At 44.5% G+C, this 25,448-nt stretch overlaps 2 protein-coding genes and 1 non-coding gene across 9 annotated transcripts in view; 2 read left to right on the top strand and 1 right to left on the bottom strand.

The window, feature by feature from the left end:
• The first annotated feature begins 1,187 nt into the window (after positions 1-1,187).
• Positions 1,188-12,999, top strand: MEP1A (meprin A subunit alpha). The gene is made up of 14 exons (XM_090136658.1): positions 1,188-2,186; positions 2,272-2,296; positions 2,394-2,447; positions 3,938-3,978; positions 4,090-4,168; positions 4,473-4,590; positions 5,346-5,521; positions 6,989-7,210; positions 7,765-7,914; positions 9,127-9,342; positions 10,145-10,594; positions 11,861-12,034; positions 12,373-12,580; positions 12,852-12,999. The coding sequence occupies exons 1-14, from the start codon at positions 2,103-2,105 to the stop codon at positions 12,997-12,999; spliced, it is 2,145 nt and encodes a 714-aa protein (XP_089992784.1). The 5' UTR covers positions 1,188-2,102.
• LOC149919275 (small nucleolar RNA SNORD36) lies at positions 6,810-6,877 on the top strand. The gene has a single exon (XR_016464862.1). It is a non-coding gene; the product is annotated as a small nucleolar RNA SNORD36 (small nucleolar RNA).
• The window catches only part of ADGRF5 (adhesion G protein-coupled receptor F5), a 32,445-nt gene continuing 19,854 nt past the window's right edge, over positions 12,858-25,448 (bottom strand). For 3 of the 7 annotated variants that reach the window (XM_031604926.2, XM_090136655.1, XM_031604925.2), the window contains 9 exons: positions 24,629-24,847; positions 23,611-23,760; positions 22,358-22,551; positions 22,046-22,219; positions 19,700-21,064; positions 18,722-18,763; positions 18,575-18,634; positions 15,628-15,712; positions 12,995-14,965 (listed from right to left, as the gene is read on the bottom strand). In XM_031604926.2, the coding sequence (XP_031460786.2) occupies positions 14,886-14,965; positions 15,628-15,712; positions 18,575-18,634; positions 18,722-18,763; positions 19,700-21,064; positions 22,046-22,219; positions 22,358-22,551; positions 23,611-23,760; positions 24,629-24,847 (2,369 nt within the window). In that variant the 3' untranslated portion in view covers positions 12,995-14,885. The other 4 variants (XR_016464594.1, XR_016464595.1, XM_090136656.1 and 1 more) reach the window with 4 other exon arrangements.

A 25,448-nucleotide genomic window follows, 5' to 3' on the forward strand; every position in this document is an offset into this window, starting at 1 on the left:
AGGACCTGCCGACTGCACCCGCTCACATAGGCATGTTCACAGGATTGGAAGTACCAGGGTTGTACTTCATTTCTAAAGAATGGAATGTGTGCCCTATCTGAGCAGCAGCTGAACACTAGTTTTCAAGTCACATTTTGATGCTTTTTCATTGGTATTGATTTATGCTGTAGCAAAAATTCTGTTATATTGAATTCTTTTTTCTGACAGTAATTTTCTAGCTCTGCCCAGTGGAACCGCACTAAAGATGAATGGATCAAAACTGTTATCACAACACTTTTCTGTGCTTCCCAGATAAGGGCGTTTTATGTGCTTAGATGCAACACTGACATGCTGCTCAGTCAGCTCTACTGGACTCTTACATCCTTCCTTCAAGGATGATGTAAAAATGCCTTACGTTTTTCCACAGGTTAAATGGAAGTCCATAAGATCAGCTGGTTAAGGAAAATGATGGAACTGGAAATGTTGGGAGAATGGAGAGGGTGCACACGACTACAGGTATAAGAAGTGCTGGCAAACATTGATGGAAGACAACACTGTCGTGGTTTACCTGATGAAAGTTGTATCAAGTGCCCAGTGCAAATCTAACCTTCATAGAATCATAGAATCATGGAATCTTTGGCTTCAGTTGAGCAGTGCCAGCGTTGGCAGCCATGAGAGCAGAATTTGGTGCAGAGGCGATGCTCTCAAACTGGTTCCCAGATGGGCACAGCGCGCCAGGCAGCCATCAGCCAAGGGCACCACAGGAGCCTGACACAGGTTGAGTCTCACTCCTCTGATACAAATGAAGTCCTGGTTCCTTGAAGTGCTCTCAACCCCTTTGCTATAGGTTCGAGCAGACATCCCTGACAGATATATTACGTCACCATAACCCAACATGTGTCTGAGGCGTCTGACCGGCCTCACTTAGCCAGGAGCACCAGTCTTTCACTTCCCAGGATGCTGTCCCAGGATTTCCCTTCCCTCCCCATGGCCATCATGACTTTCTCAAGCCCAGAGCACTCATTCCCAGGTGCTGCCTGGAGCCGTGGCCTTATAGAATCATAGAATGGCTTGAGGTTGCCCAGATGGCCAAGAGGGCCAACAGCATCCTGGCCTGCATTAGAAATAGTGTGGCTAGCAAGAGCAGGGTGGTGATTCTATGATTCTATGATTCTATGACCTCAGGGATCACGAAGCTCCAACCCCCACCACAGGCAGGGCCACCAACCTCCACATTTCAGAGCAGCCCAGGCTGCCCAGGGCCCCATCCAGCCTGGCCTTGAACACCTCCAGGGATGGACGGGGCATCCACAGCCTCTCTGGGCAGCCTGTGCTGGTGGAAGCACACTCTCAGTATGTCTGTTGGTGAATAAGTAAGCTGAGCAGTGTCTGCATGCAGGAGGGAAGGGATGCCATCCAGAGGGCCCCTGGCAGGCTGGGGAGGTGGGTGATGTGAACCTCGGGAAGTTCAGCACAGCCAGGTGCAAAGGGCTGGGACAATCCCAAGCACAGACACAGGCTGGGCCAAGAACAGACTGAGATCAGCCTGGAGGAGGACTTCTGGGTCCTGATGGCCGTGGCTGTCCCTGGAGGGCAGAGCCATGTTGTGCATGGAGCTGTGTGTCCTGGGGTGCATCGGCCACGGGAAGGTGCTGTCAGGGCCTTCGTAATCATATCTCTCTTATTTCTAATCTTTACGATATAATGTTAATTATTAATTGAGAGAAATGCCAGCTGAAATTCTCATGTCACCAGAGTGCTATAAACTCAATAATTCTGTTCGAGCACATGGCTGTTATTCAGTGCAGCTGAGATTGTAGTGCTGACAGACAATAAACACAGTGGAAGGAGTCAGCAACTTTGGGCCCAACTGAGATGGTACACAAAGCACACGTGAGCCTTGCACTGCCTGAAACTGGGAGTGATCACATTCCTCTCTAACATTCCTCCAAAGTGGACTTGGGTAAAGGACAGCAGCAATGCCATCACCTGTCATCAAAGGGGGTGATATGATGTTAAGATAATGTTACCAAGGTGGAAAGCTGGCAGCTGGTTGGCTGGTGGCTGTGGGAAGCTCAGCAGCACGCTCTATTTATTGCCAGAGATGAGGGGAGCCAGCTTCCATGTCCACTGCAGAAATGGGCACCCGCAGCTCCCTGCTCTGCCTGGCACTCCTGTTATGTTATGCATGTGCTACTCCAGTCTCTGTAAGTAGAAACCCAATTTCTACAGGCTCCTCTCAGTGCAGAAATGCCCCATACCTCATGCTGGCTGCATGTTATTCTCTTTCAGGTTGAGCATCTCTCCAGTGTGCCTGGTAAGCGCTCTGTGAACTGCTTTGAGTTTTGAAGCATTTTGTTTTGCCTGCTGTGTGCCACTACATCTGAATACACCATGTTCTGTCTGTCTTGCAGCTGGAGAAGATGATGCTGGTGAGATAATCAGAGACATTCCGGACATAAACTTAGGTGAGTTCATGGCTAAATTCTTCAGCAGTTCTGAGCCTACCAGTACCTTCTGCCTGGTACCCTATGTCTGGATGCACGTGAATGGCTCAAAGATGCTCCAGGAGTGGTTCACAGCAGATACTGGGAAAAGTTTCCTTGCTGTGTGATCAAACACTGGCACAGGCTTCCTGGAGAGGTGGTTGGTGCCCATACCTGTCACTGTTCCAGAGGCATTTGGATAAAGTCTGCAATAATATGACTTAACTTCTGGTTAGCCCTGAAGTGATGAGGCAGTTGGAGTGGATGATCACTGTAGGTCCCTTCCAACTGAACAGTTCTACTCCCCTCCCCTCCACTCCATTCTATTCTTCTCCAATCTACTCTGCTGTACACTAAACAAAATGCTGATGTCTCAGGTCTCTCCTGCATAAAATTATTGTCTAGACACTCTTCAACCCTCTGTAAGCAAAGCATGCAGATGCCTTTTACTTCTCTTGTTTGGACAGGCTCCTAGTGTCAAGACAATATCACCCTTCGTCAATTTAAAGTTGCTTCATATGTTTATGATATTTATGAAGTTTTACAGGCTTGCTGATAGCTTGGATGTTAGCTTGGGCTTCTATAAAAGAGGCAAGGAAATCAAATGGAAACAACACAACACGTTATACACTCCTCTATTTTTATTATTTTTTTAATTTCCAGTAATGCCAATTTCCATACATCCATCACTGGTGCACCATGCAATGTTTTTTTTCCTGATGCATTACTCAATATCAGTATACCCTCTTGAGGACTGTCCCATTGTGTGACTGTTGCCACTGCCTGGCAGAGAGCAGGAGGATCTAAAATGAGATTTCTTGAAGAGGGGCCAGAGGAGAGCCACAAAGATGATCAGAGGGCTGCAGCACCTCCACTACAAAGACAGGCTGAGGGAGCTGGGCTTGTTCAGCCTGGAGAAGAGAAGGCTGTGGGGTGAATCATTGCAGCCTTCAGTACCTAAAGGGAGCCTACAGACAGGAGGGGAGTCAGCTCTTGGAAAGGGGAGATAACAGCAGGACAAGGGGAAATGGTTGAAAGTTGAGGGAGGGAAGACTGAGGTTGGATGTGAGGGGGAAGTTGTTTGCTGTGAGAGTGGTGAGGTGCTGGAACAGCTGCCCAGAGAGGCTGTGGATGCCCCGTCCATCCCTGGAGGTGTTCAAGGCCAGGTTGGATGGGGCCCTGGGCAGCCTGGGCTGCTCTGAAATGTGGAGGTTGGTGGCCCTGCCTGTGGTGGGGGGTTGGAGCTTTGTGATCCTTGAGGTCCCTTTGAACCCAGGCCATTCTGTGATTCTGTGATTCTATGATATGGATAATGGCTGTCACCAGATTTCTGCCACAGAAAGTGCTTAGTATTAAATACTGAGTAGAAGCTGAGGACATGACCTTGCATGGGTATGCTCAAATATGGCTTTTGAGTTAAAATGATTATTTGATATTCCATTTACATTGCCTTTCAATAAATTGCTTTTCAGCTGCCGGATTGAACCTCTTTCAGGGTGATATCTTGCTTCCTGTAAGTAATTACAAAACTTTATTGCTCGCATTTGCCCTAATTGTATTTTTAGTGCACATCAGCCCATCTCTACACAGCATCTATATCACCAGCTGTCCATTCTCTTTCCAGACAAACCAGCGAAATGCCTTAAGAAACGACACATACAGATGGAAGTTCCCTGTTCCCTATATCCTAGGTGATGACTTAGGTAATGCCAATACTTTATTCATGTTCTAACTCCAGTATTTGTTTGCACTGGAATCAGCGTGATAAAAAATTTGCTTTTTTCAGAGTTGGTTCTCTCCTATTGATATTCACTAATAACCAGATTGCTCCTTTGCATCAACCCCCTTCTTTCTACTACAGCTATCATAATAGAACATAGTTTAATCAAATTCAATCAGTTCTGTTTTCATTTTTTCTGTCAGTCCCACACACAAACCCGTGTGCGTTACCTCTGGGCCGAACCACCCCTGTGTGCTAAAGATGCTCTGTTCACATATGCTCTCCAGATCTGAATGCCAAAGGAGTCATTCTCCAGGCATTTGAAATGTTCCGCCTGAAGTCCTGTGTGGATTTCAAGCCATATGAAGGAGAGGCAAGCTACATATTCTTCAGAAAAGAAAGCGGGTAAGGGACCATCAGCTTCTGTTTGTTTCTTCTGTGTGGAACCAATGAGAATTCATTTCATCCAACTCCAGCAGTCCAACAGTTCTGTGTGAGCTGGTTGTTGTAGAGAAAGAGGCCACCAAGAAAGCACCTCATCCTGGGGCTTGCCTTGCTCTGCTGGGTGCAGGGGATGTTCAGGGGAGGAATCTAAAATGGGCATCTGGTTTGGGGAGGGTTGCCAAGAAGCCCTAATGAATCATAGGATCACAGAATGGCCTGTGTTGAAAAGAACCACCAGTTCCATCCAGTTCCAACCCCCTGCTGTGTGCAGGTCGCCAACCAGCAGACCAGGCTGCCCAGAGCCACATCCGGCCTTGCCAGAGAATTGGCCCCAGGGATTGCAAGAGAGTTCATAGTCATGATGAGCTTGCAGTTCTATGCATGTATGATATTTCTTGGCAAAACGATAGCTGATATGGGACAAAACTTCCATGGATCTCAAAAATCAGGTGTGACCTTGCCTAAAATGGGGGGTAGGTAAAACACCTGCCTCATGTAAATGATAGTAGGTATGTTTTTGGGGCTTAGTCTGCCTTCAGAGTAGAGCATCTGGTAAGCACCAAAGGAGCTTGATCAGCACATAAGGAATAATTTATAGTAATCATTTTATACTTAAAGCTTTCTTTTAAATATATATACTTTTAAACTGAGCAAGCGGACATAAAGACAAAGAAGAAAACTCTAATCACAGATGGTAAGATCTCTCTCTTTCTCAGGTGTTGGTCCATGGTGGGGGACCTGAAGAATGGGCAGAACCTCTCTATTGGGGCAGGGTGTGACCACAAAGCAATCGTGGAGCACGAGATCCTGCATGCTTTGGGGTTCTACCACGAGCAGTCGAGGATGGATCGCGATGACTACGTGACCATCTGGTGGGATGAAATCCTTACAGGTTGGTTTGGAACTTCCACTCAGATTTGTAAAGTGCAAACTTCTCAGCAGCTGGTTCTTCTGTAACGAAATGTCTCAAAATCTGAAAAGGTTTATACTCAGACACCCAGATTTCCAGAAACTGGAACTATATATAAATATATAGTCCAAGCCCTATCTATATTCTGTATATTTCTATCCATACTATAAAATCTCATTTTCCAATTAGGGAAATTTATTAAGTAGAAAACTTCTACTGAAGCCATTTGAAAGGACAGCAGTATTGGGAATAGAATGGAAAGGTTAATTTGCCAACATTGTTTGTCTTGGACTTTAGCATTCTGTATGTAGGGAACATGAACACTACACAGCCCTGCAGCAAGGACTGTAACATGTAGCTTCCACCTTGGATTGGGGGTGCCCTATAGAGTCAATCAGACTTTTTTTTTTGGAAAAATGAAAAGTTTTGGGCCATACGTCATCTGATCATGTGTAAAACATTTATTTTATAGAACATAAATGCCTAGTAACAGTATGAAAAGCAGCATTATTGCACGTGCTGTGTACTGCCCAGATCCTGCCTCTAGCTATAAAAAGTGATAGCATGTAATTAGCAAGGTTCCCATCATTTTTTGATACAAGGTGCAATTCAAGCATCTGAAGAACATCAATCCAAGCTCTTACATAATCTCAAGCCTTGGACTGGAGACCTTTGTGCCCAGGATGGAGTTGTGGGGAAGGGCAGCCTTTACAGACAGAAGCTGTGGTTACCCCCTGAGGACAGTCATGTGTTGGTCTTTTTCTGAGGAACAGCGCCAAATATTTTGAAAGTATTACTTGTAGCTGGAAATGGTGAAAATCTCCCTTTGCCTCCATACTGAAAGGTGTGGCATGGCTCCCTTCTTCCATTATAGCAAAAACCTGTTTCTCTAAGAAACAAATGATTTCAGAAACATCTAGAAGCATGTTTCCAAAAGACAGTTCTCTAGCAACATCAGAGCAATATCGTCAGAACAGGCTGGAGCCTGGGGGCAATCCAAGGCTGTCATTCATTCCTGTTGTCTTAAAAAGTGAAGGGCTCCATATGGTTTGTGTGATGGTTCATATGCCATCTAATACACTGGGAAACTTCTGCATCAATATTCACAGGCTCTGGAATGGAGTACACTAATCCACAAGTTTAATCCGCGGGATGCTTACCATTAGACCATGCAATCTGATCTCCTACATATTAATATTTACAGCTCAGGGATATTTGATTTTGAAGCCCCTGAAGTTACATGGGGATGCAAAAATGAAATCTAAAGACATTGCTGTGTTGTAAAAATTATTTCCTGAACAAATCTTGTTAAACTTGAGCCTTTTGTCACTCAGCAATTGCTTTCAGGTAGGTAATTTTGCACCAGAAAGCTCTATCCGAGGAGCCATGCTAAAGCCACTTTCTTTACATCGAACCCTATGATGAAGCACTTTTCTATTTCCTTTCCAGGCAGAGAACACAACTTCAACAAGTACGATGACAGCTACATCACTGACCTGAACACGCCCTATGACTACGAGTCAGTGATGCACTATGCACCATTTTCCTTTAACAAAAATGCGAGCATCCCCACAATCACAACAAAGATCCCAGCATTTAATGACATCATTGGGCAGCGTCTGGATTTCAGTGCCATTGACCTGGAAAGACTTAATCGCATGTATAACTGCAGTAAGTCGTGATTCAAACATTTCAACCTATTCATACTTGAGCCTGATGCCTAAAAACACAACAGTTCTTCTCAGGTACACTTAGAGCGGTATCAGAGAGGGCCTGAGGTGCTGACACCCAAAATGGTCATTTCCTCCTCATCTCTCTCTGCTGGCTGCTTCCTTGGAAGAGCTGAATTAGGCAACAAAAGCTGAGCCATTGCCACCTGTTCTTCCATGATGCTCATAGGGGCTTAGAGACGTGCTTGTTTTCTGCTGATGTGTGGGCAGTTTCCTCACATCTCTGTTATGAGGTGAAGGCAATGTACTTTGTCCTCTTTTCACTGGCATTCAGTCTTAATTAGATTGTTTTGCACCTTGGGCTGCGTGATTCTGGAGTCTGACACGCCATTAATTTGATTGCCGATCCAGCTGAAGATATTATCGCCAGGTGTGATGGGCAGCAAGGAGCTGCCATCCCTGTGGGTCGGCCATCAGAAGCATCCACTTCAGGAGGACCTCAGTTTTGTTTTAAATAAGACTTTGGAGGTAATGATGTGTGCATCTTTTCTTCAGCTTCAACTCACACCCTTTTGGATCAGTGCTCTTTTGAGTATGAAAATATCTGCGGCATGATTCAGGGCACCACAGATGACTTAGACTGGGTCCACCAACAGAGCAGTTCTACAGGAGAGAAAGACTACACACTTTCTGGGCGCTGTACAGGTAAAAAGTGATAGCAGACCACTTTGCCATGGGAAGGGGTTAGCTGGGGTAATGGCCACTTTTGCACATCTGTGCTATAAAAGCAAACAATTTAACAACTTTTCTGATCCAGTCACTGCAGTCAGCCCTTCAGAAAACCCAGCACTGGCTATTCTGAAAATACATTCTTAAACCACCACGTTTAGGAGACTAGCCAGCAAACCTCCCCGCTGTAATAACTTCAAGCTGAACAAAACACCCTTTTTCTTTGCACTTGACTTGGCACTGTGGGTCCGAGTTTATGGTTGCATTAGTGCTCTTGTTAAGCTTTTTTCAGCATAGTTGAATGTTTTCCACATCAGCACTATAAAAGGGGACAAAGAACAATCTCAACTTTTAATACAATCTGGAAAAGGATTTACTGCAGCTTCCAAAGTCTGAGTAAGAGTTATGTTGCTCCATGATAAGAACGGAATAGCACTCTATAAGCCACTCATAAATGTGTTTGCAAAGCAAATAATAAACATGTTTGCAAAGCAAATAATAAGTTAAGCTTGAGGAGTGCTGGCTCTGGAAGCAGAAGAAAGTTACAAAGTTTTTATGGCAGAATCTGAGCATTATTTTCTTTTCAACATTTCAAACAGGGCAGAGTTATCCTCAATGAGGATTGCAGGGTTCACACTTACGAGTGAGAATACAGACTAAATACAAACATTTCTGAAAAGCAAGGTTCTGATTTCTTGTTCTTTAGACAGGGAAAGCTTCTATAGACCTTAAAGAAAGAAAAAGTGGTTTTGGGGCTAAGTATTGCCTAAGCAAAGGGTGAAGAAATCCTAGCCTAAAGCACATTCAGCTGTACTTTGGTGCTCTGAAAAAGGCAAAACTTGGCTTGCTGTAAATAGAAGGCGGCTGTTTCCCTTACATGACCCAGCCACCAAAGGTAATACAGGATATGATCCGTAAGACCTCATCTTTGTCTTATCTTCAATATAAATCAAGTAAAAAACCATCTGCTGGTTACCTGCAGTCAGCATGGAACACACTCCTGAAGTATCCAGCCTAGACCAGCTAATGCAAAATGGACAGAAGCTGCCTGTGATGAGTTCCACGTACATGCTGAACTACCAGCCTTGTTCCTACCCAAGGCTACCCAGAATGCTTACTGGACATGTGCACCATGCAACCAGCTGGAAAGCTGGAAAGAGATCGTGAGACTCTCTGCTTTGTTGACAGATGCTGGCTATTTCATGTACTTCAACACCAGCTCTGGAAATGCAGAAGAGGTGGCAGTCCTGGAGTCTCGAATCCTGTATCCCAAGAGGACTCAGCAGTGCCTCCAGTTCTTCTATAAGATGTCAGGAAGCTCATCTGACAAGCTGGTCATCTGGACTAAGGAAGATGATGGGACTGGAAATGTTCGCAAGATGAGGAAAATTGAAACCTTTCAGGGTAAGTCTATAAACATGAGGAAGACATAGAATTTGGAGGGAGAAAAAATTGGCTCAGAAATCAAAACATTTTCCTTAAGCTACCAGGACAGTATCTTGCAGTCCAGCTAAGGATTTGATGAGCACATTTACCTTTGAAATCGTGTCAGGTTATGCTTGGTGAATGGAGGGGCCCCAAAACACTTTGGATACCACTGGCTAGACCTCTGCTGGCTATAATATGATCTGCCACTGGTCTGTTCTGGTGTAAATAGCTGTGCTCATCCATAGACATGAGGACCCCCAGCCTGATTTTTCATGTGTCTGGAAAAAAAACTGTTTGTAACTCTGGAGATGTGAATTGAGTTCCCACTTCGGATGGTTTTGCTGAACAGTGGAAATTCAGCCACTGCATTGGTGTGCAGTTGTCAATGCAATGCTGTCAATACCCAAGACCTGTGATTATCTGCCTCTCTAATGCTGCTGCATTTTGCAGGGAAGGACAATGCTCTGGAAAAAGTGTCCAGAACAGTAAATTCTAGCATGCTGATTCATTGGTCCCCATCCTCTTCTTATGTCTTTGCCTTCAGCATGCTGCCCTTCATCCTACAGTCTGTTATTCACTAACACAACGTGTCCAAAGCATTTGGTTGATGCAGTGTGAAAGTAGTATAGCGATAATACTAACTTCAGATCTCTAGCCTTCATAACTCTTTGAGAGCTCAGGTGGTCTAAATGCAGCTGGGACAGATAACGAGGAATGAGCTCCTTCATGATGTCATGCAATGATGCTGATGCAATGTTTTGCTTTCCTCTCACAAAAGCGGATAATGACCAGGACTGGAAAATCGCCCACGTAACCCTCAATGCTCAGAAGAAGTTCCGATACCTCTTCCAAGGACTGAAGGGCAACCCCAGCTCTTCCTCTGGTGGGATCATGATCGATGATATCACACTGACAGAGACCCCCTGCCCCACAGCTGTGTGGGTCGTTCGGAATTTCAGTCAGATTCTTGAAAGTGCATCAAGTGCTGTCATTCAGAGCCCTTGTTTTTACAGCCCCGAGGGTTATGCTTATGGCATAAGTCTGTACCCCCAGTCCAGTAGCAGTGGCTACACCCGCGTTGCCTTCCACTTGTGCAGTGGAGAGAATGATGCTGTGCTAGAGTGGCCAGCTCTGAACCGCCAAGCCATGCTCACAGCGCTCGACCAGGACCCTGACGTGCTGAATAGGATGTCTGCCAGCAGAAGCTTCACCACAAGCAGAGACCAGAGTAAGTGTGTTTGCCTGGAGAAATGGTGAAAATGAAAGCCAAGGAGGACAGAGGACAGAGCAGGGCTCACAGCTGGACAATTTTAGCTTCATTTTCCAGTTTGGAACATTTTCCTGTTTGTGGATCAGAATCCCTGTCTTCAAAAGTTCATCTAATGTGAAATGTGATGCATAGTGTGCAAAGTGATGAACAATCACTTGTATATCTATCTAAATAGAATCATAGAACCTATAGGATGGTTTGAGTTGGAAGGGACATTACAGGCCACCCAGTCCAGCCTCTCTCCCACAGGCAGGGACGCCTCTCACTTGGCCAGGCTGCTCAGGGCCCATCCATGGCCTCGGGCACCTCCAAGAATGGGGCACCACAGCTCTGGGCAGCAGTGCCAGGCCTTCACTGCCCGCTGAGTACAGAATTTCTTCCTAATGTCTAATCTAAATCCACCCTCTTATGTTTAAAACCTTTACCCCTTCGTAACAGACTTGCAGAGAGTGCCAAAGAGCTGGCAGTTCCTATTCCACCTGCAGTCTGACCATGATGATGTGTGTGATTTGTCACCACAGGATGGTGCAGTGCCAGTAAGGTACTTTATTCCATTGCATCCAACAATCATTTAAAATTACATTTTGGGGACTTGGTTAAATTGAACTTCCTGAGATCAATCTGCAGCATCTGCAGCCCATCTTGCTGGGCCTGATGCAGACAGGGGCTATCTAGCTCCAGGTTTATATAGCACACAGCATGATGGTTCCATGTCCAGCCCCACGATCCCTTGTGATGTGATCATTCATGGAAATAAGAACAGAACAATACTGAATTCACTACAGTATGAAATATCAGAGATGAGTCTCTATCCCTCTTCACTGTTTTTTAGTGGAAGTTTGGTACACAGTTTTTCGCTAAGAGGTTTTGAACCTTAGGTGTGAATGTGTTGTACAGAACAATAGCAAAGAATAAAACCAGCTAGACTCTAAACCATAAAAAAACCTTAAAAACTGAGGAAGGGGTAACTTGTGTTTGGTCAGTCCTCAGTGAAAGGGGAGCTGTGAAATTTCAGTGCCCTCACAGAGACTTAGAGGCCACTTCTAAGCATCTGCTGGCATTCTCTGTTTGTCAGCCTGCTGAGATTTGTTTGGACACCTGAGCCCTGAACATGATTTTGCAGCATCAATCCTGCTGAACGCTGCAATACATAAAATAATGATGTCACAGTTTTAGGCTGCAGAACTCTGTGGGTTTTATTCGGCATTCATGTTCTCTTTGCAGGTGTAAATGGAACCTCAATATGGGAGAGACCATCAATTAATGGAAACTTTGATGCCTCATGCAATTGCTATAGAACGACAGACTGGGGGTGGAACAACTTCATATCCCACAGCCAGCTGAGACAAAGAAGCTTTTTGAAAAATGATAACCTGATCATTTTTGCAGAATTCCATGGTAAAGTCCTTCATTCTGATTCTCCTCGCAAATGGCAATGGCTAATCCTTTCTCTCTCTTTTCACTCATTCCAATTACTACCACCACCTGTCCCCGAGCCATCTTCTCTTCTAATGGGGATCAACACTGAAAAGCATTTGTGTCTTAGTTTCAATGTTGACAGCAGTGTTTGTGAATTCCAAGGAATGCAAGTGGTAATGGTTTCCTGAAGGTTTATTTCTTAGACACCCTAACTTAACTATTTCTTCCTCTCGGTGAAGAATACTAACTATAAACTAATAATAATTACATCAGTCACTGTTTTCTGATATATTTCTCCTCTGTTCCTGTTTTTAAAGACCTAATTCACCTCAATAACACTGAAGTCCCCGTTGTGTCCGAGCAATTTGCTGTCTCAGAGGGCCACACTGTTGAAAGGCAGAAGAGAGCAGCCAAGGAGATGGAGCCCATGCAGCGCTGGCTGCCTTATCTGCAAGACCCGTGTGATCCAAACCCCTGCCAGAATGATGGAGTCTGTGTGAATGTGAAAGGGAGACCAAGCTGCAGGTATCACAGATCTCCACCCTGCTTGCCTTGATTTTCTTTTGAACCAAATGGTGCAGCTAGCAAGTGTACAGAGCTACTGACCCCATGGGTCTGAGTCACTACATTACAAAGAACAGAAGGAACTTGACTGCACTACAGTGTGGGATCGTTGTAATGTGAACCCATCTGATGGGAACTGCTCATCCAGAATAGTCAGTGTGAGGATCTCAAAGTGGATCTGCAAGGCAGGACAGAACTCCTGATCCATGTAAATCTGTGCTTATTTTCCCAGGTGCCCATCAGGACAAGCCTTCTTCTTCACAGGTGAAAGGTGCCAGTCCATGCAGGTCCACGGTAACATCCTGGGAATGACAGCTGGTGGAATTGCTGGAACCATTGTCTTAACTATCATCCTCATTTCCACGATGGCTAGAAGATAAAGAAATGCAGAAGGATAAATGCAAGTCTGGTGTTTTTTCTGTGGTTCACCAGACATCAGTTTTCAGTGAAAAACAACAAATACAACTTGCACCAGACCAGCCAGCATCTGGATGTTGAAATGCTCTACCAACATCTTGGCAGCTGTCCATTTATTTCATAGGATTTGGCAGTTCAAGTTCATTGCATGAACTGCTGCCTAATAAAAGTTCACATCCTGCCTCTCTCGTGTATTTCTTTATTGTTTTGTTACCTCATTGAGTAGCAAGCAGCTGTGCTGAGAGTCCATGCAAGCAATCCCAATCACAGTGCAAACTTTAATTGGAAGAACTTCTCTAAACGCCAGGGAAAGCCACATGCAAACAAGTTCATGTGGCAGCCCTCACTTCAGCAAAGGGTGTTCATGGGGGGCACAAGGAGGAGCTGGGATGAAGGATTGGGCCAGCTGAACAAATGTAGCCAACTCACCAAAATGCCACACTCCTGAGGTGAGCAAGCCTTTGGTGAGCCCACTGCTCACCTTGGCTGTGACAATGACCTGGTTCTTGTTGCTGAGAGTGGGTAGAACAGCTATAGGGTGGTTGCTAATTGGCTACTTGTGTTACAGTTCTGGTGTTGGTATCTACATCTTCAAAGAAACTGCTTTCAGTATCAATAATACAATTGATTGATGCTTGTTTATTGTCTGCATTCATCACCATCTGCCCCTAGCAAACCATCACACGTGCCTTGAAGAGTAGGCAACAGTTTCCCATCCTGGTTCATTCCAAAGTCCTGGGAAAAGTTCACCGCCAGTAAACATAGTCCTGATTTCCCAGAACCAGAAGGGGCTGTACCTGACTGTCTTACTTGGTGTTGGCCTCAAATTTAAATCTCCGTGTTGTGATGTGTAACACTTTGATGTGCTACATGTATTTTGCAGGCTCCTTCATAGCCCTCTGCTTGAAACAGGAGTCCTGCCTTGGAAAGGCATACAGGCTTGGAAATAACTGATTCCAAAATGTAGTCACAGAACAGTAATTCATACAAAGCCTTTCACCCTGCCTGGCACATGGTGTTTATATTCATTGCAGAACGGACTCTCAGACTCCCAGTGTGATTCTTCTCTGCAAGGAGACTTAAATGTACAGGCTATACAAGAGACTCCCTGCATACGTCACAATAAATAATTACAGCTTCTTCTGTAGTAGAGGGCAGCAACCCTCTTTTTCTTACTATATTACATATCAAGGAGAAACAATTATAGTTAAAGATATAAAGCTTCCTTTTCTTCAGAAAGTGCTACATGGAGCTTTCAGTACTCTCTAACCGAAAGAAACCCCACAGGAATCTTCATGGTCTCCATTTTTTTTCTGGGTCAAAAGGGACGATTTGAAATGGACTGTCTTGGTTGTGAATCTGTGGCTCCAGGAAGTCTTTAACACTTTCCAGGCTCTAAGAGGGAGGCAGGTGGGAGGCAATGAGGTACTTGTTCATCTGCACAGCTCTTTGGAATCATCTGGAGATCTGATAGGGGAAATACTACAACTACTGGACAACAGTTGTGGATAGCACTGTGATTCATGGCTCAGTACTGCATAGAGCTAAGCACCCTCTTAAAGGCTGAGAATTCTTCAATGGCTTCACCAGCACTTGAAGGTCTTCAAATCCTTCCAGTCCAAAACCTCGTTATCTCTTCTGCTATTGACAGCTCCTATAAAATTCCACCTCACAAAGCTTCCCTGCCTGACATGAGAACCAGAGCAGGTTGGTTCAGGAGAATGCACCCAAGAACAGCTTGGTCAATGGGAAGCAGGCCACTGCTTGATGACTCACAGATGCTTTTTGTGTGTATCATGGAAAGGGCAGAGGTCCTTTCATAGTTAAATGGTTTATCATTTGCTGTGCTTCAGTTGAGCAAGGAATCTGACTTGGAGGTGTTCTCTGTGGAAGCACTGGATGGCTCTGAAGAAGATACTGTGTATTTTCCTGCAAAACAAGAAAGTGATCAGATTGAAGGACAGACAGAGAGAGGTATGGTGGTATTGGTACATTGGAACAGGTTGCCCAAGGAGGCTGTGGATGCCCCATCCCTGCAGGCATTCAAGGCCAGGCTGGATGTGGCTCTGGGCAGCCTGGGCTGCTGGTTGGCGACCTGCACACAGCAGGGGGTTGGAACTGGGTGAGCACTGTGGGCCTTTGCAACCCAGGCCATTCTGTGATTCTGTGATTCTGTGAAAATAAAATCATACCTGAAGTGCTGACATCCATGAAATGACTGCCAGCAAACCTTTGACAATTCCAGTTTCCAAGATGGTGAGGAATACCAAAGCACTTACATGAGGAGCACTGATCATGAAGCTCAAAACAAAGCTCAATTGGTGGCTTTTTGAACTGGTGAAATATGTCACGATCTGATGGCTGCTTTAGTGTTAGACAGTTGCACTGCTAGCATTGCTAGAATTACAAGTAACCATACCAGTGATTCCACTGACTTGTGTTATTGCAGTTCCTTCTCAATAGAAGATGGAGTGCTATCTCTGGATGAACGGATAGGCAGATTGATGGATAGTGGATAAACAAACCTTGGGAGTGGGAAGTTGGGCCAAACCTTGTCAGTGCTTTAACAGAAGAAATCTATTGTCACGTACCTGTTTTGCCAAATAAGTTGTTGAATGTTCTTGAAAATGGATAGCTCATGGAAAACATTGGTGTCACCAGGATCAGGGAAGTTGACTGAAAGAGAGAAATGTTTTTTTGTCAAATGCTTAGAACTTTCTTTGTAGTCACATGAAGAAAAGTAAAAGGTTAAAATAAAAAGCTGTTCTGCAGCACAGACGGGACAGGTTAGATGTTTGTATGGCATCAGTTCACTCATTTGCATGTTTATGATGGCAGTGGAGGAGATAGACAAACTTTAAACAAAACTACCCAGCACAAAAGGTAACAGCCTATCTCTAACCATTGGTCAGTTGGGAACATGATGTAAGCTTCAGAGTGAGTCACAGAATCACAGAATCACAGGATTGGAATGGACCTCTGGAGATCTCTGAGTCCAATGCCTCTGCCATAGCAGTTCCCTACAGCAGGCTGCACAGGTGGGTGTTCAGATGGGTCTTGAACATCTGCAGAGAGTCCACCACCTCCCTGGCAGCCTGTGCTGGGCTCTGTCACCGTCAAAGTAAGGAATTTCTTTCTCATGTTTTTGTGGAAATTCCTATGTTCCAGTTCGTGCCTGTTGCCCCTTGTCCTGACACTGGGCACCACTGAAAAGAGCCTGGCCCAATCTTCTTGACACCCGCCCTTCAGATATTTATAAACATTAATCAGATTTCCTCTCAGCCTTCTCTTCTCCAGGCTAAACAGCCCCAGGTCTCTCACCCTTTCCTTGTACAGGAGATGCTCCAGGCCCCTCATCATCTTTGTGGCCTTCCACCGTGGCCTGACCTGGCAGGACACCATTGTCCTTCATGGCCGCAGAGCACCTCGGCTCATGGACAACCTGCTGGCCACCTCAGGTCCTTTTCTGCAGAGCTCCTTTCCAGCAGGTCAGCCCCCAGCCTGTAGTGGTGCATGCAGTTATTCCTCTCCAGGTGCAGGACAGATTCTACACTTGCTCTTGTTGAACCTCACCAGGTTCCTCTCTGTCCAACTCTCAGCCTGCCCAGCTCTCACTGAATGGCAGCACAGCCTTCTGGTGTGTCAGCTACTCCTCCCAGCTCCATATCACCAGCAAACATGGGGAGGATGGACCCTTCCTTCACCCAAGTCATTGATAAAGGCACTGAACAAGACTGGATCCAGCACTGGCTCCTCGTGAGCATCACTACTTACAGCCTGCAACCAGACCGTGCCACTGATCACAGCCCTCTGTCAGTGTCAGACAGTAGAACGTTCTGGTCCTTTATCCATTAAGGTAGGCAGTAAGGCTAAGAGCACTTGGGATTGACCACGAAGGCTGCTGCAATAATCAAAGGCAAACTTAACTCTACGCACTAGAGGGCGGCGGGATACAGCTGTGTTCAGTCCTGAGAGCTTCTGCTGCTAAAATGCAGCAATCAGATCTGGTATAGTTTGAGAAATTAATGGGATTCCTTCAAGAGGTATATTTAAAAAAAATACAGAATTAAATGTCTTTCTCTGTTCAGTCAGTCTCTGCTCACTAGGTTGTACCATGGTGGGGGAAATAAGGCCTTTATCATAAAGGGAGAGAGGAAGAAGGTAGATTAATAACATCTAAAATTTTTGATCAAGCACTTGGATCTTGCTTTATTTGTTCCTTTTCAGTAGAACTGCCATGGGAACGGGACAACCTCAACAGTCTGGGGCAGCTTCAATAGTGTCAACTTCAGCTGAAAGTGAATTCTGTGATTCTGTGATTTTGTTTGAAAGGAACTGGGGTTGAAGGCTTAACAACTTGCTCCTTCTCCTTTATTCTGCTGGATGTGCCAGTACAGGAGGTCATGAAAAGCCACCATGCTTAATGATAGTTGTGTAAGTTATTCTTTCTTTCCTGGAGAAAATGAGGTTTTCCAGAAGTTGAAATAGCATCCATCCAGCAGACGTCATTTTCAGGACAGAGACAAGGAAAGGCACTTTAAAAATGCATTAGGAAATATTCCTAGCTATGAATTCCCAGTGGAATTCCTCCTGCAGAAAACACTGGAATACTCGGAGTACCATTTTAAAGAAGTCAGATGAATTATTCTCAGAATCCTAAATGAAGAAATGTTCAGCAGAAGATAGCTAGAATTTTCTCATTGGTGCCCAATGGGAGGACGAAAGGTGCTGGGCACAAATGCAAAATACAAGGAATCCCACTGAAGAAGAAAAATGGTTCCACTGGGAGCAAAGTCAAACAAAGGAGAAGATGGGGCAGAGAGGTTGGGGAATCCCCATCCTTTGAGCTATTCTGAGTTTTTTAAGCAATACTTCAGTGGATTCTTCTGAATAAATTCTGTTCCTATTCAAAGTGAAAACTCAGCACTGTGAGAGTGATTCAGACACTACAAGAGTGACACAGACATTTGCCACCATCTTCTCCTGCAGCCTGAATGAGATGACCTCCAGAGGCTCCTCCCAACCTCGGCTGTTCTGTGATTGCAAATGGACACGATTTGGACAAAATGTTGTTTCTTCCTCCCATTTTGTATTCTAAGAATCAAGTGCTGGCTAAGCTGTCAGCTGCCTTAGAAATCCCAGCAGCAGCAGCCATTCTTCCCTGCCCCAAGAAATTCCTTCTGAATTTTTCTTATATTGTGAATAATTAATGGTGCCCCTGGAATTGTCTTTTGTCTAGCTTCAAGTTCCAGTTACATTTTGTACTTTATTTCTTATGAAATTCAGTATGTTTTCATAGACTGCTCTAGATCAAATGTCCACCAAGCTCCTTCTCATTTTTAACCAAGTATTATAAGTGAAAAAATGAACTTTGAAAAGGGAAAATGTGTTCATATTTGTTGTTAATTTCTTTTCTTTCTCTGGTCAGTTCTAAAAAATAACTCAGCATATAAAGTGCAATGGACTTAGGAGACACATGGAGAACGTTGGGTTATTCAACAGTGACTTAGAAATATGTTCTTAAATCAAGCATTTCACCTTTGTTTGTTGTGAACTCCATCTGGATAGTGAATTCCTCTTCAGCAAGGCTTCTTTTATCTATTTGTTCAAGAAAGAAAAATGCAGTAACTATGTACAAATTCCAACAATCTGTCACATAATATAGGAAATAGTTTGACTTCTTACCTTGTTGTCCCATAGAGTCCCAAATACCAAAATGAATAATCCCTAGGAAACAGAAAATGACAAATTTGACAATACCAACTTTTAATTGCAGTACCCCACAGTTATCTCAAACATTGTCCATGCTGACTATTAAAACTCCAAACTCTTGGATAGAAGACATTTTCAAAGTGCATTTCACATAATGATGGACTGTTGATGTGGTTGGAGTTCTCCAGGATGGACCGAATATCTGGTTTAGAAGATGACCTGGGTAGTTTGCTAGCATTAAGTACATTTGGAAGAACAGGTATTTGTATATGAGAGGCATGCCCTTCCTATTTTTCCAGGCTGGAAGGTGCACAATAGAAAAGGCAACAGAGATTGGTCTGGAGTGTACAGTTTTGAGGACATCCTTAAGAGACAGAGCAGACATAACTCTTGTTGTCTTTAACAAATCCTGTTATATCTAGATCTTACTGGCCAACCAAATTTCTGGTTGTAAAAACCATGCTGACTGAAAATTCATCACATGGGTTTGGTCAGTTCCTCTCTTGTTAGCACTACTCAGCTGTTGTGGGGGATTTTCATGTAGTTTATACTTCCTCATTACTTGAACCCACAAGAGATCATGTGATGCCTCCAGATGCACTGTAATAAGAGCAGACACTTGATGAGCTGTAGCTTGCCCAACTGAAAATAATGGGGCTGTTTTCCTCATCTTCAGGAGAGGAGCTCTTGCCAAAAGTATTGACAAAATCAGAAGTTGTGTCTGTGCCAGACTGATCTACAAGGCACATCTGTTAATGAAGCTGATCACACAAGGTGTTTCTGAATGCCTGGAACGGGTTTCCCAAAGAGCCCTTTGGGAGTGAAGCTGTGTAAGACAAACCTGAGCTTTCCTGTGCTGTTTTAATTCCCCTCAAGCACAGCACTGCAGGAATGTCACTCTTTGTTAAATGGGCATAAGACGAAACAAAACCATGCCTATGTGTAACTCACCTGCAAAGCGTTGAGCAGAGCGAAGAGGACGTGGAAAGCTTGGTGGCTATTTCTGACGATGGTGGTAAGACCAAATCCCCAGGTGAGGCCTAACAGTGGTGTCAAGATGACGAGACTTTTGCAAATTTGAAACAAGGTCTTCCTCTCTTGCTTGTTTGTCCTGTCCCCAATGTTTGGCCTTAGTATTTTTATTATCACAACTGCAGTGATGAACAAATTCATGGCCACGATGGCCAGGGCAGGTATGACAAAGGCCAAGACAGCTTTACTGTCCTCCCAGTTGAGCCAGCAGGCATCCTTTCTGGTGTAAGTGTCCCACGGCAGCGTGACAGCAATGGTGGTGACTGCGAACACAAAGGGGCACCCATAGCCCAGGCAGAATACCACTGCCTTCTGACACGTCTTGCTTGTGTTATGCAGGATGAAGACTAGTCTGTAAAAAAGGATGAGGCCAAGGCTGAGCATCCAGAAAAAGCCACACAGGTAGAATAAATGGATGAAGAATGTGGCTGCGACACAGATATCCCTTCTTCTCTGCATGCTGTGTTTGCTGATGGAGGCAGTGACAATGAACCAAATGTCAGCAATTAGGAGAGAGGTCGCTGTGTTGAGAATACAGACGTGACGCATGTAGGAGGTTGTGTTGTTTGTCACAGTTTTCCAAACTAAGGATTCAATTACAATACAGACCACTAAACTCAGGATTGAAATGGCCAGGCCAATGTGGGTAATGTAATCTTCAACAGAATTTTCAGCAGGTTTATCCGGTGACATCAGAATGGAGAATGGTGTCAAGTGATTGCAGGAACAAATGACATTGTCTGCTTCCTCTCTTAGTGTGCAACTTTGATTATCCCAGCTTCCCCTACTGTTGTTGAGGTTGAAGTCCCAAAAGACACACTGGGGCTCCTTCAGAGACAGGTTTTCTTTCTGAAAGGTCATATTAATTAGGAAGTTCTGGTTTCTCTCGCAGCTCAGAACTGTTGATACCACCAAACTGTTCACATACATGTTCACATTCACAGGCAAAATACGACCAAGTGCTGAGTAGGCCACACTGACAATGGTTGAATTTGGAGGCAGAGTCTCAATTTTATCAATCAGCACATTAGCTGTGAGGTTTCCGAGTTGGCTGAACTCCTTATTATAGTCTGCGTGGTTCTGTTCTGTGACAACCATACCTTGCAGCTCAAGGGTTTCAGTGGTCACATGTGGAATGGTGTTATTAACTGGTAGGAGGTTCTCAGAAAATCTTTCCACTGCATTCAGTAACAAAGAACTCATGGGTGTCCGCCCTCGATTCAGGTCAGCCCAAAGCTCCTTCTTGGAATCAGCAACAATAACGTCCACTGTAGTGAAGTAATCCTGTAACAACAGAACACTAACGCTGCAATGAAATCTTGTACAGATACTTGTTTTTGATGGTAATTTCTGCATTGACCGAGAATTGCCTGTTGAAAAAGCCCTGTGTTCTTCTTTTGTTCAGCCCATATGAAATATTCAATTATTAATCCTCTGCACACCCTATTTTCATGTCAAGGCTTCCAAAGTAATTTGCTCAGCTTGTCTTTACATGTTAATACTTTCTCTTCTCCAGCCTTCTTTCCCAGGCCTCAACCTTTATGCTATCTTTGATTTTTTTCTCTCCATCTCATTCTCCAACTAGAAAACAAGTCTTCTTGCACATTTCTGCTCAGAAGAGCAGTGCTATTCCTCTACACCCGACAATCAAGGCTTACAAGCATTTCTATGATATGTTTTGCAATTCAGTTGTTGCAAATTCAGTTGGATTTCCTTGCATCATTGTGAACCCTGGAATTTACTCTCCCTATCCTTATTTAAACCCTATTTTCTATTCTTGCTCCTACTCCATCATTCATAGAATCAGCAAGGTTGGATAAGACCCACAAGGTCATCCAGTCCAACCGTCCGCCTATGGCCGATATTTCTCACTGAACCATGTCCCTCAACACAATGCCCTTGAACTGTTCCTTGAACACCTCCAGGGTCGGTGACTGCACCACCTCCCTGGGCAGCCCATTCCTTGGCCTCTCCTCTAATCTTGAATCCTAGGGGCATTTATGGGCCCCTAGAACATTTCTAGCTAAGCTAGAATACAGCAATCTCTCTTTCATGCTTAAGCTCCTAGTCTTCATCGTCTTGAGCTTTCATAAATACTTGTTTCTTTGCTGTCATTTAATCCCTGTGGTCACTTTGTCTCATTTCTTCAATTCCCTCCTGTTCCTGACTCTAACCACAGCAGTCCATCAGGAGGAATGTCATTCTTTATGACAAAAGAGGCCAAAGGCATTGATGAGTATTAACAAGTGTTAAATAAGACCTTACCATGACAGTGGACTCCTTTGCTTCTACTGGAATAGAAGAGATGTTGTAGAGGATGGTAACAACTGCAGCAAGGTTTGCAGAAGAATTGTCATCTTGCAGCAGTACTGTCTGGTTCTTCAGGTTCTGAAGGAAGTTAGGTAGGCCGGTTTTTGCACTGGGACTGTTGACCAAGGACTGGAACAGAAGATAGCAGTGTATCACATGTATGCAATTTGCCTGGAGCTTGGTCCTCCTTCATAATGGCTACAGCTATCTAATAACACAGAGAGCACCATACTGCTAAGAGCTAAACTGCCCCTCCAGACACGTTACCTCTGCCATGAGCAGCAGGCTGTTTATCTGTTCGGACACGCAGTCATTCTTTTCCATCTTCCATGACTTGCTGCAGCACTTGTAAATTTTGCTGCCTTGGAGAAAAGTAGTATTTAAAACAGAGCACGACTTTATTAACACGTCTCCTTCCCTTCCAAAGGTATTGTTTGCTGAGCAGGAAATGATGTCCTTATCTGTATGGAGAAAAAGACATCAAGATGGAAAACTGAGAAGCACAGAGATGAATAATTTACCTCCCATCAGATAAGTGACCACACAGCATTCTAAGTTCTTTATGTTAGGATTTCAGTTTTCTCTTTTCATTAATTATGACCTTTCAGTGGTCTGTGCCTCAGAACTTGTTTTTTTTTTCCCAATAACTTCCAAGCTTTCGCTGCCCTCCATAGTAAGAATATACAGAAAGATTAATTTATATCTTCAAACATTCTTCCAAGGCCTAAGCAGGATGTTTTTTGGGAGCAGGGCAATGTTCTGGGTTCCTGTATGCTGGTTCCTCTGCTATGGGCCTACAGTGTTTCGCTGCTCAAGGAAAAGCTGCAAGCAAAACCTGGTGAAAAGAATGTTGGCTTCTAAATTCTCATGCCAGTTTTTTTTTTTTTTTTTTTTTTTTTCAATCATGAAATGAGAAAGAAAACTGAAGAAAGCCCCTTATTTTGGGGTACTTGATTGAACTGCCAAATGAATACCCAGTGTTTTAGGCTCTGTCCATTGGATTGCACACACCATAGGTTGTGACTACATTGACTACTTATGAACTGTAAGTCTCTTTGTATCTGTGATTGGTTCTAACCTAAGAGTGAGTTCATGATGCTGAGGGACTCAGTTCCGCTGTAGCTCTCATAGGAAGCTCATTAAGGTCTCGACAGTGATGCATTAACACCTTTTTGATGAACAGAGTGTCTGCTAATTGGCTTTGATTGGGTTATTCACAGTAGCAGCCACTTAAAATCAAGTGTCTGCAGATATATGTGGCACTGTCACATACCTGCCTGCTCCAGCAAAGGCTGTGAAGACAGAACATCTTGTTGAATTATTATTATTATTTTTTTCAAGGTCAGCAAAATCTGTGTTTTCCTCCACATTCCAAAATTTCCAGCCAGAAAGGAGACAAAAGTTCTTGGCAAGCAAGAACTGTTCCTGTTAGGTGTCACCCCTGATTAAACTAGTGGCATCTGCTTTACCAGAGATACGGGGATTTCCTGTGTAGCAGCCAAAAGGAACTCTGTGCCTACCAGGTATCAGGTTCAGCTGTATCCTCTCGCTGTTGACCTCCTGCTTCATGCTGTTCACAAACTTGCAGTATGCCTTGAGCTCCTTTCCCCTGCATTCTGTTTCTGTGTAATTGTACGAGTAGCACAAGAAATTTCCTTGCTTCTTTTTTTCTGCATGGAAAGTTGGAGGTGGGTTAGTACTGGTTCTAGGCCAGCCAGCTGGCAGCAGAAAGCTGACGTTTCTCTCTGGACCACAGCCATGTCTGTCTACGGATCTTCTGAACTCCAGATCTCCCACTGCTTCTCAGTATGCCCCAACTGCAGTCTCCTCCAGAGAGAACCCAACACATCTCAGCAACCCAAGGATCCCTCCATCTCCCCCTGCTCACACTTCAGCCTGTTGTCGTTTTGCTCCTGCCTGCTTTCTGAGGCAGTTTAGCTGTTCTGTGCTCACTTCTAATCCAGCTATTTTGTCACCTGCCTGAAAACTCCCAGTCTATAGAGGTGTACCAGGGAAGCCAAACACCCACAGTAAGATCAAAGACATGGAAGTCTCAGCAGCTGGAGATGGTACCTACAATCACGAAGAAGACAGTCTTTGAACTGTGCTCCTGATGGTTATTCTACATTTTTCAGAAATTAGTGGAAAGTCATAAGCAACACTTCCTTGATATTCATTTCAAACAGGTGGCAGAGAGGAATATAAAAGAAAATAAATGTGGTTCAGCATTCCCTAACCAGAACGGTGCTGCTGATGCTCCCCTCCCACTGCCCTGCACGGCACAGCAGGTGCTGAATGTGTCTCATTGCTACGGCAGCACTTCAATTACTCTTCTGAGCCACGCTCCCTAGGCCTGGCAACCATCCTAGAAAAGCCCATTTCTGTATCTTTTCATACCTTAGTGGTACTCACAGGTAGTTGTAATAGCAGAAAGTACAAATTGGTTACATGAACATAACTGAAAACAACGAAAAACTACAGGGTCTGAGTTGTAGGACGTACTGTAACTGGTGATTCCACAAGTTTACTCTTTCTTACCAGCTGGAAACTCTTTTTCTTGCACCACAAATTTAACATCATAATCTTCCACGGTGTTAGCACTTATGCAGCAGTTGATGGCTTGGGGCGTTCTGCACATGATAGGTGCTTCAATGGGGTCTATCCAGATGTGCTGCTTCAGGGGCAAAGGAATCACATTGATTGTCACACTAGCAGAATTGTTCAGGGAGCCCTGGGAGAATGTGCAGACGTAGGTGCCTGAAAGCAGTGACACAAAAGCCACATCTTAGTCAGTGGAAGGGCTCCTCACCTTCTGCATGCTCATCAGCCCATCAGTTCATCAGTTATGGTACAAGTACAGTCCTGGCAGTATCAGGGTTTTCTGTTCTCGAGTAATTATAATTTTAATTCTCATTCTTTGTATCTCCTATGATGAGATTTGCTATCTGCTGGGCTGGGGATGCTGAGCTCTTGGAGCGGGTCCAGAGGAGGGCACTAGGATGATCAGAGGGCTGGAGCAGCTCTCCTATGAGGAAAGGTTGAGGGAACTGGGTTTGTTTAGCTTGGAGAAGAGAAGGCTGTGGGGAGACCTCATTGTGGCCTTCAGTACTTGAAGGGAGCAGATAAACAGGAGGGGGAACAGCTGTTTGTAAGGGTGCATGGTGATAGGACAAGGGGGAATGGTTTTAAACTGAGACAGGGGAGGTTTAGGTTGGATATGAGGAGGAAGTTTTTCATCCAGAGGGTGGTGAGGCACTGGAACAGGTTGCCCAAGGAGGCTGTGGATGCCCCATCCCTGCAGGCATTCAAGGCCAGGCTGGATGTGGCTCTGGGCAGCCTGGGCTGCTGGTTGGCGACC

This window comes from Phasianus colchicus, chromosome 2 (assembly GCF_987193195.1).
Source record: "Phasianus colchicus chromosome 2, bPhaCol1.hap1.1, whole genome shotgun sequence".
NCBI classification, from domain to species: domain Eukaryota; kingdom Metazoa; phylum Chordata; class Aves; order Galliformes; family Phasianidae; genus Phasianus; species Phasianus colchicus.

Coding starts and splice junctions, on each gene's coding strand:
- MEP1A (XM_090136658.1), top strand. CDS start 2,103: ATGTCCACTGCAGAAATGGGCACCCGCAGCTCCCTGCTCTGCCTGGCA. Junction 2,297..2,393: donor GCATCTCTCCAGTGTGCCTG/GTAAGCGCTCTG, acceptor TCTGTCTTGCAG/CTGGAGAAGATGATGCTGGT. Junction 5,522..6,988: donor GTGGGATGAAATCCTTACAG/GTTGGTTTGGAA, acceptor TTTCCTTTCCAG/GCAGAGAACACAACTTCAAC.